Raw genomic sequence first — 15,932 nt, 5'->3', positions numbered from 1 at the left:
CACTTGTTTCTAAACTATTCTGAAATTCTTCTAATCTAACATCGTGTAGGGGCGTGAAATTAAATTAAATTTTATTTTTCATCCTTTTGTACGCAATCGAAACGACACTAGCGAACGATAATTAAATTCCCTTCGAATGTTAGAAAACAAAATCCTTCTTACCTTGGACAATGCCTATTGTTTCTGGTCCTGGACAGATCCGTATTTCGTTTCAGGTACAAGGGTGTGAATCCATTAGTCAGACCCCCATTGCCGAATCCCTCCTCCTTCTGACACGTATCCAGACTCTCGAAACTACGATAAGGCCTGATCCTCGAGAAATGATCTACGGTACTCCCGAATCCGTTCGGCAGAACCTTATCGTAGTCCTGTTCCAGACTGTCCGGCGACGTGTTCTCGGGATGACAGGGATTCGAACGGTTAGGATATTCCAGAGAATCGAAGCTGTAGCTGGAAGGCGACAAGGTGGCACAAGTCCTCTCCAAAGACTCGAATTGTAGGAGGGAACTCGATCTCGACGACGCGGATGATCTCGACGACCTGGGCGATGCTGGATAATCGTCGTCCAAGCTCACCTGATGATCGCGATCGCTGGTACCATTGTACTTCCGGCGCCTCTTCTTAGGCACCACCGAGTTGCAGTCGCTTCCGCTGCCATCCAGCCGGTCGTCTTTCGAGAAATCGAACAAGAAACGAACGATCAGCGCGTAACCATAAAGGATACTATCCATCGGGAGCCGTGTGTTTGATTCGCTTCGCTATTGGGAGAGTAAAAGCGAGACGATCGCGGCTGATAACGATCAGCTGGCCTAAACCTACTTTCTGAAAGGCTGTCTGCAGTTTGGTACACGGAATCCTTTCGAATCGATGAAATTATATTTGGTTTTTTTTTTTCTTTTCGATGCGCCTAATATTTGGTTTAACTTTGTTTAACCCTCCGTTTTTTAACCATTGAATTCCTGAAGTTAAGACTTGCATTTTCAAAAAGTAAAGTTTAAACGTAACAAAAAGTATTGTTCTTTAAATAAAAATTTAAAATATAAAAATTTAAAATTTGAGAAATAACAGTCTATATTTATTTAGATGCTCCTATTAGAAGAAATGAATAATAATTCCGTTCTGGTATGTGCTACTATCTAGTAGAACATTCAAGTACTACTCTTGACAAACCGTATTGTATTCCAGTTTCCTCTATTAAATCATATAGCAATGATACTTTCTAAATTTTATCTTTCCTAAAATTCTTGCCATATCCTTTTAATATTGTTCACTTTCCGCCTATTCTTAACAAGAAAAGGAACAGAAATGATTAATCTGAAAAAATAATTTATATAAACAACTATTAAATATCCGAATCAAGTAGAAATTGAAATTTGTTTGGAAACGAAAGGGTTAACGAGATCCTTCATTCATAAGAAGCGATTCATTCCCATAATAAGAACCGTGACCAAGATAAAATGCAAATTGAAAAGCATTAACCGCGACAGGTGTATCGGGTAGATCATGTTGAAGACAAAAAGAAGAAAAAAATGCTGCTTCCATTAGCAGCAGTTATCAGTTACGGACCGTGTGGTCAATCACGTGTCGAACGACGGTCACGAAGTCGACAACCGGTGACCGCGTAACGCCGTAAACGTCGCTTCCGGTTGAATGAACCATGGCTTCCTGGCTGGAACGCACGGGGAGGGACGCGTAAAATCGAAGATTGCCCGACCCCTCTCTGTCGAAGACCCACTTCCGTGATTCGACTTTGTAAACTGGGCCGAGAATTGAGAACCAAATGGCGGGCAAACAGAAATTCTAATACGATTTCATGACAGAAAAGTATTATAAAATGCCACATATGCCGCATCAAATTAAAATTTGAAGTTTAATAAAAATGACCACATAAACCCTTCGTTAATCTTCGTAATATAAAATGGCTGGTGATCAATTATAGGAAACAATGATCGAATCTACTGTTACTTATATCGGATAGGTTTCTAACGAATTTCTAACGATTTCAATTTTTCTTTTCATTTCGTCCACGATTCACCTTGAAATACTAATAATAGTAGACAAGTTAGTTTAGCCTAGATAATTGGAAGATATCGAAAGAAAATGTACGAATGATGTTTTGTTCGAAATACGTTGGATCATCTTCAAGGTAATAGCTTAACCAACAATAACCGTTAGAAAAACAAATTCAACGTCTAATGTCAGTGTGTTTATGGAAACGTATAATTCGGAATGGAACTTCAATGGTAATGTCAATAATTCGTTCTCGCTGTTAAAAAACATGCATTGAGAATTTTTTAATTAACATCAATATACTAAACGAACTTGACATCATAAAAAGGGGAGAAAATATAACATTTGTTACAAAATTATCATACAACCCATTAATCTTCGTTAACATGAATTATTAATAACATATTGTATCAGTAGAGGATTAGGTAATCTCAATGAAAAATTTATAACTTCTACCGCTAGACGGAATATTCCTTTGTTTATACAAAATTCTTTCGTTCTTCCAAAGAAAATAAAAGTGTAAGAAAGAATGAAATATTGTCAGAAATTTTGGCAAACGATAACACGAAGGATCGAGGTCACGATCGAGTTATCTTTATTTCACAAACAAAGTAACCGATTCAGATTCAATCGGAGTTGAAATTCTCGTCAGATTGAACAGAAGCAATTGAATTTACTCTACACGACCTGTTGTCTTGTCAGTTTATTTTTGCATCGTCATATACACGTGGAATCCAACAGCTAGTCCATGGTAATTCTATATGAATCACGTTTGAAGGTGATCTAATATTAGATGCAACGGAAAAGAATCGTATATGGAATCGTAAACACAATCAAATAATTTTAATATTAAATTTTTAAAAAATTTCACTATTGAAAATTGTACTATTAAATAAAAACACATGATTAACAACTGTAATCAACGATTCTGTAAGTCGTAAGAAGTGATACTCGTGAGAAGATAATCAGCGAGAACAAGTATAAAGATTAATTGTCCGGGATAAAGTTTCCGTCTAATTATTGTGACAAGTGGTTTAAATCCACTTCAAAGTACAAGCTTTTTGCACTTTTCTTTGATATACTATATTTTTCTGCACCTATCAAAAATCACTTTAATAAATTTTATAATTTAAAATAAGAAACTTGAAACAAGTCATTTTGACCCCTTTAGTAATTCTAGCGTTAAGAAAGTGAACATCACGGAAAGAGGAAACGAGGATGAAGAGGCACCTGAAGAACTGCAACCGTGTACGCTTGGATGTCGCGCCGCTTGCGTGCTCGAAGGAATAAGCTTACATAAACCGTAATATTAACAGATTCAATATTGTAGGGATCGATGAGCCACGTTGTCAAATTTTATTTGATGCTAAAAGCACAATCTAACATCAAATTTAATTGAAAAATTATATCTTTTTTAAAATTTCACAAAAATACTATATTTCTCCCTTAAGAAGGTGGCAACTGTAACAATATAATAGGACAGATTTCGAATAAATTATTGATTGTACAATTTGATTCCGTAGAAATGAATGAATCGCAGAATAAATTGAAAAAAGAAAGTGGTCTATCGAGGACAATATTCGCAGCTACTGTACAGCACTTGTGGGGCAAGAATGAGATTTCACAAGATGCATTCCGAAACGAAATACCGTTCACCAGTTTTTAATGTCACGCGTCTCACAGTCACTATATGGTGATCGAATCATCAAATATAATTAATGATCATCCATCCCCTCATCCCCCAAGTGGTGATGATGATCACCGTGATCCAATGGATCCAACCGAGTACTTATCTAACTTTGACTATATTTTGAATAGACCTAATGGCAAAACTCGGTCGCAGGTATCAAAATCATTGAACGCTGTTTATAACGTAACCTGACACATGGGCATCTAGCCCATGTTCGGACTTGTTGCCAAATTGACATTAGACAGCCTAGTCCAAGTGCTACTAAGTATTTTTAGACCTATTGTCAGACGATTCAAGATACGTAACCGATCACATGAAACTAAATTAGATCTAATACTAGACGAATCTCTTACCTGCTAATTTCTGCTTCGCTCTAATGTGTATCACACTTTCAGTCTCGGAATCAGAACCGACCCAATAAGTGGTCCCGCTACGGTCAGAATCGCTTTGCAAATCGTCGGATGTTTCTTCTAGAATGGTCTCTAAAAAATCCACCTGTTGCACCAGCACCGTATCTGCAAATAGATGCAACATATCTGTCAATAAAAGTTTAATTATCCAACAATTTTGATTAACTTTCTGTTCCCTTTTCTAATCGGCATACTGGGTCACCGAGTTCCAAACGAAATTCTCATTTTCCTTTTAAGTTGCCCTTTGAGTTTTCATTTTTATTTCAAGAAAATTCAAAGATTTCACTTAATTGTCATGCGTATGTTAAATTAAAAGCTTTAATGAGTATCTCAGAATTTTTTCAGATTTTTGTCGAACTTAGAACAATATAAAATCAGAACTTTGCCAACAAAAGGTTAATCGTACGCATATCGTCGTCGAATAATATTAAAATTTTCTTACTCAACTTCGCTTTCGAATTTCGCTTTTGAATCATATCGCACTACGAGATACTATCCTATCACACATTTCCAAACTACTGTCAGATATCTGGCGAAATGATTCATAGGACGCTCTGGATCTGTTTACAAAGGGAATACTATGTATACAATGAGTGTTCGACACCCGAAATCCATGTGAGCTGAACTCATAATCAAAGGTATCGAAACAGAACAAATGTAATTTGAAGACAACAACATCAGATAAATGATAAATATTACACTCCGATGATAGATCGGATAGTATACAACACGTATAACTCGTTAATTACATATTTAGAAATGCATTAATAGTATCGCAATAATTATAGGTACATAGAGCAGCATTTTGCACTACTTACGTCAATTCTTTTAACGATATTTAAAATACGAATGAAATTGCATGATTTTCTTTTACGTACATTGAGATTTGCAATATTTCCTGATAAAAGTATTGGTAAAAAATGAACCGATTAAACACTACTTAGAGGTGCTTAAAATTCTTTAATACTGTTCTCTAATATATGCGAAATCTTTGGAGGAATTGATTTATGCAAAAGAAAAAAAAGGCTGACATTGAAATCAAGCAACAAATTAAATTAAAAAGCGTCGAGTTTAAAATTTGGCCAATTTCTAAATGAATTTTATAATTATTAATGACAGCGTTATTCAAGAAAAAAATAGTTGCTAGTATACGTTATAAAAATATTTTATATTGAATAATTATTTTTTTTTTTTTTTTAAATTAAGGTTTATTGTCACATCAACTACAAGGTTATTAGCGACATCCAGGAGTAGGTAAAGCTTACATTATTAGCTCTATTAGTTTAGTATCTTTTATAAATTTGAGTAAGTCCTGAATTTTACTGATTTTTAAGTTGTCCTTGAGTTATTTTTTCTAAAAATTTACTTTAACTTTTTATTTTTACGTACATTCAAAAGCGACGATCATGTGGTCAAAAAGGTAGTAAATTTTAATTTCGTGGCTTTAATGACGGATATGCCTATCAAAGGTAAGCGGAATACCTAAACCACATTAGACAGTATGATTTGTAAACTCGTCACATTACATTGCATAACAATTGTTATCGAAAAAGCAATGTAATTTTACATGAAAATATTTGTGGTTGACGCAAGTTGTACAGTTACAGGAAAAACAATGATCTCTTCCCCTGAAAACCTAAATTTTTAACAAGATTTTTATCATGTAACATTATTTTATGATCTATCACGATCATAAAAATTGTTCGCGTAAAGTTGTTATTAAAAATATTAAATATTCTAAAATAATTGCCTCACTACTAATTACCAATGATAACTTATAATTAATAACTATTCGAATAATTGAGTCCATGCATATGCATTAGATATTCTAAGATATCATCACTAATTAAAATTAATCATAAATACTGCTGAAAATTTATGATAAATCCAAGTGTATTATATATTTCAAAATTATTTCCTTACTGTTTACTAGTTACGATTAATAATTAATAATATCACTGGTATTGGATGTCCTAAAACAATTTCGCCGTTGTAGGAAATAAAAATACCGATAATCAAGAGGATGCAAAGTTTAAAAAACAAAAAGAATAAAAAGAATAATATCGAAACAAATACATATACATTTTCTTATAACAATATTTTATAAAACAGTAAATGCTTCTACCTCAGAATTCCCACGACCTACGTACGTTATTCGTGTTTAAAATTCATCGAGCAACGTCATTACAGCTACGTATATAAAGAGTAAATGGTTTACGTAGTATTTCTATCGTTTTCAGCACTGGCCCCAAACGCACATCGATAAACACAGTGATTCGGTCAGGTGAACATTTCTGTTGTCTGATTAACAGTGTCTAGGGGCAAAAATGAGTTTAGCAAGTTGGTACCATTACCTCAATACGGAAGCTGCCGGTGAGTGATTTGAAATTTCGTGTATATAATATCGTGAGTAAGAAAAAAGAAAAAAAAAAAAATTATTTTTGTTTAATAATTCTACAACGCTTTGTAGATGTAAAAACGAATGACTGGTTTTTGGTAAGCTCTATTGTGCCTATAATTCTCATCACATCCGCGTACTTGTACTTTGTGCTAAAATGTGGGCCAAGATACATGGAAAACAGAAAACCATACTCTTTCAAAACCTTCATCAGATTGTATAACATATTTCAAATTGTGACGAATAGTATGATCGTGTATCACACATTTGAGGCTGGATGGTACAGAGATTACTTTGTCTATTGTACACCGATAGATCCGACTATCACACCTACAGCTATGAAGGTATTTATTTATTTATTCGTATTTTACAAATACAGTGAATCGAAAAAGTATTGGCCTTGCTAGCTTTGTTGAAATAATTATAATTATAATTCGTTAATTGCCAGAGGTCGAAAGTATATTATTTTCAAGACGGTATTTTTTATTATAAATCGGTAGCAAGGTATGCAAATTTTCTTTTTTCATTCACTGTATATTTTTATATTTTAACCCTTTAAAAAATTTTTATTTTATAATCTCTTATAAGTGCGAAAAAGTATTTAATTGATAACTATTTAACCAGCACACTTGACGTATTTTCTAACATAACATTAATATTATTTAAACATTTTCGAGTTTTCAATTATTCGATTGTATTAAATTCGAACTTCCATTCCATGTGTTAATAAAAAATTTCCTTCCTTATTCTTTGGAACAAACAATGAATCAACCGAATTATAATTTAATATCGGTCATTAACGAACATCCAATTTGCAATTGCTTGTTTCCTGAAATCTTAATGGATCTATCAATTTGTCGTGCCACGGAAGAATATGAATAATTTAATTAAAAAACAATACTTTATCCATAAATATAATGAAACGAAAGCAAACTTTAATCTTCGAAATTTCTATACCGTAAGTGCTATTTTGCGTGAATTCTATGTCACGGAAACGTGTCAAACTTGATGTATTTCTTGATGTATTAATCTAATAATTAAATCAGGTCTCAGTTAAAAGGTTAAACAGTATGTTAATCTATGCACCCCGTTCTTTGTTCTTGAACACCAAAAAGAAAGTGCCAATGATTTTCTTACAGTTCGCCCATATATCATGGTACGTGCTAGCCCTAAAAGTTTTTGACTACACCGAGACGGTGTTGTTCGTGCTGAGGAAGAAACACCGACAGATATCATTTTTACATCTGTACCATCATGTAACGACAGTGTTTGTTGCATGGGTGTTTGTAAAATACTCGCCTAATGGAATGGCGATTACGGTTCCGCTGGTCAATTGCGGAGTACACGTGATAATGTACACTTATTATTTTTTGGCATCGTTTGGACCAAACGTGCAACAATACCTTAACGTAATTAAACCTGGCATCACCATCATTCAAATGGCAAGTAATTAAACAATATTGATTAGCTCTAGCGAGGCTAAGAGGGGCTAAGGCCCCAACTTAAAAAATGTTTTATATTTCTCATCGAAAAAAATTTAAATTTATTTTAATTGGATGTTATTATTGAAATTAATTTAAACCGAACTTTGCACCAGAATTAAGAGGGAACATCTCCTTGAAATAATTAATAATAAAAGGGGGAAGAGCAAAGATTAATCATTAATTTTTACAACCTTCGAACAATAATAATTTACATTCAATCAATCAGAGAAAAATAATAACGTATTAATTATAATTGCAGATGCTTGGATTTTTATTAATTGAAATTTAATTATTTTATTTTTCTTTCCCAAACAGGTGCAATTCGTCATATTGTTAGCATACTTAACGACTGCATTTGTTCCTGGTTGCAAGGACGTTAAAATGATGTCCGGAATAGTAATGGTGGACCTAAGCATCAATTTCTATTTGTTTTATCAATTCTACCAGGAGACTTACAAGAAGCCAAAGCGTTCATAAACATTACGAATTTTTGCAACGTTCCTGGAAGAATGTTGGAGAAGAAACATTTCAACAATTTGCTCAAATACTCGACACGTTCACCTGCTCAAAGTGTTTTATTTTTCCTGTACCATACTTATATAAGTAAGGGTATCGACAATAATCATCTACCAAAACTCTACCAAATGTTAATATATACAGTGAAACGTAACCTAAATGAACAGAAATATCAGTTTCACAGGAATACTACAAACTGCCAATATTTTATTAATAATTGATCCTTCATAAGAGCCAATTCTATCTACGAGTACAAAATTAACATACACCTCTTGGCCTATTTTACACGAAAACAAGAAGATTAGCAGTAATGGTCATTGTGAGAAGAAATCGTCTTCCGGGAATGCAATTTGTCTTGCACAAGCGCAGAGGCATGCACTGCTGTGCAACATCATGATGGAGGGAAACCACCTGTTGCAGTCGCCTGTTGCCTCTAACCATACAACGTGAATAATCCATCATCTTGCACAAAAATACACGATGATCTACTCTAGGATTCTTTTTAATTATATCTAAAGGTTACACAACTGAAAGAAACAGTGTTCGACCCACCAATATTTTATTTGGAAATTCAATTTTAATTGGTTTAATTAATATTACTTTATATTAAATGGATTTTCCCTGATAATCCGGGAAAGGTTTTCAGAAAAACAACTTGTACATACACGAGTTGTCCTTCTCACTAATGAAAATTACACGGCCGTGCATCCAATCTGTGTTTTTCATTAACTCTCACATGCTCGTCCACGTTTATAGAAAGTAGTTCGCATTAAGTCCACTCATTAACAAGCGATTTGTATGCAAACCCGCGCTATTTTCTATCCGATGAAAATTACGGTAACGATACAACCTGCTGACGATATTCAGAGCGTAGACGTAGAACAGGACACGTGAAATTCGTCATGAACAATCAAAGATTCTCTGTTTGATACAATATACCAAGTCAGCTAATCAGTATCAATTAGCACATTATCTATAGCCTTGTAAAATTAAATGCTCTACAGACAAATCTATGCTATCGAGTTCCTTTTAATTACAGCCAACTTAAATGTTAATCCATCCACCAAGGAATAGACTAACGATCAGAAACGTATTTCATTGATTTGCAGTCGATAATCGTTACAAAAAGTGCTCGTATAATTTACAATTCAAATTCATGAACATAAATTGTATCTTCTCGTTGGCTAATTTTCTTGCAGATAAATTACAAAACAATTCTGAAACTGCGTTGTTGAAAAAGATGAATGGAGCTATTGGAAATAAATATTCACCTATGTACTGTGATTCATATACGATTCGTTCTATGAATAAATTGACGTTCTGCTAGCGTTATGAGGAGGCTGTTTTTCTTTCAAGTATCATTATAGAACAATCGAAGGAATCATAAATAACGAATTAAGAATTGATTAACTCGGGAAAAAGAAACCTCAGTAAAGAAGTATTAATTAAGTTTCTATGGCACTAAAATTTGAACAGAATCAATAAGTGGATTTGTAAACGAGTCGATTGCTAATCCTCTTCCACTGTTCTTTGTATAATAAAATAATTCATGATTGACCAGCCTAACACAGTGGACGTGTAAACCTCGTCACGGTTGTAGAAAGTGAAACAGGTAACAGTACGAACCATTAGCCCGTAGATCCTCGTGTGTAGACTGGAAGTGGGTACGATGTTGTAGCTGGAAACCGTAGGCCGGAAGCCATGGATTCGGTCCGTTCACCAGGTCCATGTCCAGGGATTCGAACGGGGTCGGTGGCTCTTCGTCGTCCTCGGCTGCGACATCGAGCTTCGGTGATGATCGTAAAGTGCTCGTAGTACTCATCGTGGTTGTCATCGTGCTCAGCTCCTTCGTGCTCATCTCCAGCCAGGGGAGACAGAGACGTAGCCAGCCGTGTTCGGTGATTTCCACTCATTAACCGTTTCACCGAACTGTAAACCTTCTTTCCGTAATTCCACGCTGGCCCTCATGGCTCTACCCTCGAACCCTTCCGGCCGCCAAGTGTCCTCTTTCTGTAACATGCCACATTTCTCTTCTACTTATTATATTGCACCCTTTCCTGACCAACGTTTAATCGTAAGTTTGTATATTCTTAGGAACGGACTAAGAGTTCTAGGGCCCAGACCTTTGAGGGCCCCCTTGGTTCAAAAATTTACATTTATTCTAAATTAAATTCAGTAAACAAAACTTCATTCCATACGGGGCCCTAGGTCAAAAAATTCGTAAAATACAATATTTTTAGATTGGACTTTACTTTAGGGCACACCAAATTTTCGACATTTTTTTCTTTTAATCTACATATAAATGGTACTGTATTTTGTTATACAAATCCTCGAATTACCCGCGGTGAACGACCTCTCCTTTTACCAGAAGAACAAAAGCAAGTAGCCGGATAAAGAAAGAAAGGGAAGGAAGTTACGTGAAATTACGTAAGAAAGGAGACGCATGATTTGCAAAGGCCGAATCGGTGGATTGCGTGTACGGAATCGAAAGCATCCTCGAAGACTTTGTTAGAAGTTTATGAACCGTGACGTTTCGAGGAACTTTCAAACGGCAACCGAGACGGATTCCAACCGAGAGAGAATCGTTAATATTATGGAAAACGAACTGTTGCGTTTTATGGCTGATATATTTAATGACTGTTAAAAGGAACCCCGTTCCACGACGAATATCGTGAGCGGTAGCATGCCGCGTGTAATTTCAGTGATGCAATTTTCTGCTGTACAGTAAAGAATGAAACTGTTGCGCATCGTGGAATTGTTTATTTCTCGTTTGGTAGCGCATTTAATGGCGCAACTGTTGCGAAGAAACGCGGTTTGGTACGTACGGTTATCTAAGAAACATTTGTTACATTACATTAACGGTATATGTAAGCTATGATTCATTTATTCTTGTGTCAATGAAAAATCAATGAAAAGGTTTGAATTACACCTTAAACATTAAATTGATATATCATTAGTGTTCTAAAATTGGTCATTGTTCACTACAACTGGCAATCAGCCATTTTATATTAACGACACGAATAAAGCATTTATATGATTATTTTCTTCATACTTTAAGCTTCTAATTGATGTATCATAAGTGTAATTCACATTCCAACCTAATATTTCAAAGACAATAATCTTTCCCAAACCCATGAATAGAATCTGAAACTGCACGCCGCATAAATAACTAAACCCACCGTTGAAATCATATCACAAAAGCGTGCAACGTTTAATCAGATCTCGTAAAAGTAACACAATCAAGAAATCCTGCATAACGATTCGTCACTGCGCTAAACAATAATACGACCATGAAACAACTTGCTTTCGCCGCCCATTGAATTCCAGTTCCCCGTGGTTTAATTAAAAAACTTACGTTACTCGCGGCTGGGAAGGTAACGCGTGCGTGGGTGTAACGATCGACCTCGGGTATCCGAAGATACCGGTAAATATACAGACGAGGGAAAGGATACGAGCCGTGCGAGTATATCGAGAAGAAACGAAGAGAGATCAGTACTACCTGGGGCGTTTGTTAAATATTGCTCGAGGCCGCGAATTTAAACGACACGTGAGCGGCCATTCTTACGCGGCCGAAGAAGTTACGCATACGTAATTGGATAAGGATCGGGAGGTTGTCGGCCTGCCACGAATCCTTGGTCCGTTTCTTCCTGAAACCTCCTCGTACCGTTGAAAAATAAAAGAAGAAACTTATTTATCGTAGCCGTATTTATCTCGGCTCGCAAGAACGGTACACGGACGATCGTAATTTCAAGAAACCGCTCGAAATCGAAATATCCTCCGGTTTACCGCTGCGTTTTATTATCCTGATCGCTTGAATAATCGTCTCTCTCTCTCTCTCTCTCTCTGTTCCTTGGTAAAGAACACGCGTTAACTATCTCTGAATTGAATACCGCGATTACATTAATTAGCGACGAGCCGATGGGAAAAGTGTTGCCGCGGATATAGCGATACGCGTGGCGATCAAGGATACCAAAGCGTACACAGAGTGGTTAAATGGAACTGAATCTAGAATGGTGATGGAAAAACGGTGCCGCGGTGGAAGGAACACGTTTTCTTAAATTGACGCTGCTCCTGCGTCAGACAACTTATGCAATGAACCCGTGCTCTCGATCATGTGATTGGTTGATCTAATTCGATATGCGCAAACAAATATATTAATCGTACTTTGTCATTGCTTGCGCGACGACAAATTCTTCACTTTGCATTATACGACATAGCGCATGACTGTTGCGGGAAAGATTGCCGTATCTAATATTTGATAGGAATTATTAGCTCGCTAAAGGGATTGCACTATTTTCAGCTGTTTTAAAATTACTGCATTTTGGGGAATTTATTTCTGAGTGAAATTTTTAAAGGAACGTCCAAGGGCTAAACGAACGTTTCAATTTCAATTGTTTCTGGTTAAGCGGCATTCTCATGATATTTGTCAGGCGTCCTTGGCGGGCGACTTCAAAGAAAAGGATACAAACTTACCGTAGAGTAGATCTATTTAACAGTTCTAACCAACTGACGGTTTTACCGCTTAATCAAATAAAACGTAAAAGGATCATCAATAGCTTCCGCTAAATGAACGTCTTATAAAGAAGCTGAAGATTGAAAAAAAAAGAAAACTCGTTAAAAGTGGCTGCTTCTGTTAATATAATACCTTGTTTTTTTTATTCGATTCGGCGATGGTTTTATTTGCAAAAAACGTCAGCTTTAAACACACACGTGTGACAGCGTTTGCAATTTTTTCGATAAGACAACGCACGAGAAATCAAGCGTTCAATAACCTGAATTTACATGTATATACCATTTTACATTACGTATCGCAACCTTTAACATGTTTCCGTAGCTACTTTCACTTTACATAACGCGCACCACGCTGCAAGATGTGTTCAAAGTAACGTTCCTGTGATTAACGTTTATTAAAAAAGATAAATCGTTCAAGCCATCCGAGTAATAGAGATATCTGATTTACGTCACAAATAGATTAAAACCTATTGCTCTGGCATAACCTTTTGTTCCGTTCGAGCGTGGTATACAAAGTATTTATGATTATTTGAAATGACCACCGATAAAATTATGACTATACAAGGCACGTACGCCGATATCTGACGATTCTCAACGGACGATCTATCCAACGGTCGCGTACATAAAAACAATGTCGATACGTGAAAAGGGGATAAAGAGGAGCAATGAACGACAATATGCTGCCTTTCCCCCCGGGGTCGTTCACGTACGATGAAACGAAACGAGTCGACACTGTACGCGTTTCGACCATGACAGCTGTCAAAAGTGGCGCAGCGTCAACGACGCAAACGCAGGCGCGAGGAAGGTCATTGAAAGAAGCAAGACAGAGAAAAGCGAAGGGAAAGGAGGATAGAAAGGGAAGAGACCGAGAGAGAGAGGTGGACGATCGCGTAAATACACACGCAAGCGTTGCGTTATTACAAGCGAGAAAGGAAGTAACATATTAAAGGATGAAGAAAGAGAGAAAGAAGGTTAGAACCGCTCGGTGAATTCCAAGTGTGACGGCGTGGCGGTACATACCTGTCAGCGTGCATTCCACAGTCCCACAGCGTGCTTTCGCCTCGTTGTTTTCCAACCGTTAGACTTTTGCCTTCCTAACGACAGGAACGCGTAAATCACACACTATCCACACATTCACAAGACGAATAAACTCCAGGATGGTGTTTATATGCACACACTAACTGCGTCACGATGAAAACCCATCACTTGCCACGCTAGCCGGTGCATCGCACGCCACTCGCGGCGCGAACATGGCGCACTATTTCGTACGGCGTGTTCACCACTGAAACCCACGAGGACCGGGAACAACCGTGGATACTGTACGATTGAAAAATGCACTTGGACAAACGACGCGGACAATGGAACGTGACTTAAGGACACCGGAGAGCGCGAGAGCCAACTTTACACCGCGGGGTAAATACTAGAACAAAACTCGCCGCTTTCGCCCGCGGTGCGCAGACGTACTAGCCAATCCCCACCCGAGCTACGACGCCACGTGGTACACGGCTCGACCAATCACAGGCTGGTTACGCGGGGTCCCCCGGACGTGTTCGTAAAGCCGGCTTGTGCTACCGATCAGTTTCTTCTCTTCTTCTCCTGTACCGATTTAACATTTCAACGTTACAAAGAAACACGAAAGACGAAGGACTCTTGTCTTTTTATCGATATATGTAGTTGCTTCAATTACTTTCGTTTCTTTCACTACCGGGACAAAGCGATTCTCTGATGCATGAGCAAGGAAATCGGTACGCATGATTCGGAAGAAGAGATTGCAACAAGATTAAATCGAATCATCAACTAAAATATCTTAGCGTCGATGAATAAACACTGAAAAAAATCACCGGTGTAACTATGCGGATAATTTAACTCTTTCGCTACGTTCATCTAGTCCTTATTGTTACTAATAAAAAGATGTCACCTGTATGATCAATTCCATTTGATTTATCTAAAATTGATACACAAAGAGACGCGCAAAAACTGCATTTCCGTTAGCGTGTTATGCCGCTTTGATGTAATGCCGCTTATTTGTTCGAACGCCTCGTTGTTATCGCCAAGTAGACTTTTGTAGTCACTTGCACTAGTACATAGTAACACGTACTACAATTATTTTACTTACATAGGTTTGCATACACGGCTCAATGGATCTGTGAGCAATTGAAAGATAACTACAAACGTTGCCATATATACGGCCTACAATATTGACTTAATTGATACGTCTGATGATTTGTACCAGGAATATCATCAAACAAAAGATTACTCGCACACCCGTTACAAATTTCCTATTTATTATAATAAAGTGTAAAATAGAAAATCACCGTTTGATAAATTGATAAACCGGTAATAGAAAAAGAGAACAGTGAATTGTATCTAAATCCACTTTAACCACACAATTGTAATCAACACAATGTGTAATGGTCTTGTTAATCAAAATTATCAATTTCCAAACAACATACTCACATATAGCACTCAATCAGCAAAAAGATTACATATACGTTGTAAACATTGTGTAATTCAATTCTCGAGATAAATATTGTCATCAAATGTAAACTGATATCGAACGATGATGCAGTCAACCTACAAAACAATTTGTAATATTCTAGCATCGTTTCATAATAAAAGATTAATTATTACTTCTCTCAATCATTAATCACGATTATCGATTACTCGTTCACTAGTAATCACTGATCAAACCTAAATTTACTTACAATTAGTCATAATCTTGAACCATTAACCCTTTAATTGGCGGGAGTTCCGGAATCAACACACGCATCACGTGACACTCCGTTCAGCGCCATCTGATATTACCTAACGATACTTTTTTCCATCTTCCATCATTTTGAAGCTATTATAGCTTTAGCTCAGTTGCATGGAACACTCTGTACATTGATGAATGTGTAAGAGCGTATAAATAC

The 15,932-nt window shown here is 36.5% G+C and overlaps 2 protein-coding genes across 2 annotated transcripts in view; one reads left to right on the top strand and one right to left on the bottom strand.

Annotated features, from left to right (window-relative positions):
• The window catches only part of LOC114874993, a 55,874-nt gene extending 40,264 nt beyond the window's left edge, over positions 1-15,610 (bottom strand). The window contains 4 exon segments of the mRNA XM_046288183.1: positions 163-670; positions 4,054-4,215; positions 10,135-10,518; positions 14,041-15,610. Of these exon segments, the coding sequence (XP_046144139.1) occupies positions 163-670; positions 4,054-4,215; positions 10,135-10,366 (902 nt within the window). The 5' untranslated portion in view covers positions 10,367-10,518; positions 14,041-15,610.
• On the top strand, positions 6,325-9,840 carry LOC114874994 (elongation of very long chain fatty acids protein AAEL008004-like). Its single transcript, XM_029184820.2, has 4 exons — positions 6,325-6,483; positions 6,581-6,852; positions 7,648-7,950; positions 8,308-9,840. Exons 1-4 carry the CDS (start codon positions 6,438-6,440, stop codon positions 8,467-8,469), a joined length of 783 nt encoding a protein of 260 aa, XP_029040653.1. The 5' UTR covers positions 6,325-6,437; the 3' UTR covers positions 8,470-9,840.
• Positions 15,611-15,932: the final 322 nt, after the last annotated feature.

This window comes from Osmia bicornis, chromosome 12, assembly GCF_907164935.1.
Source record: "Osmia bicornis bicornis chromosome 12, iOsmBic2.1, whole genome shotgun sequence".
Taxonomy (NCBI): domain Eukaryota; kingdom Metazoa; phylum Arthropoda; class Insecta; order Hymenoptera; family Megachilidae; genus Osmia; species Osmia bicornis.
The sequence above is the reverse complement of the archived record's forward strand: the minus strand, read 5'-3'. Positions and strand labels throughout refer to the sequence as shown.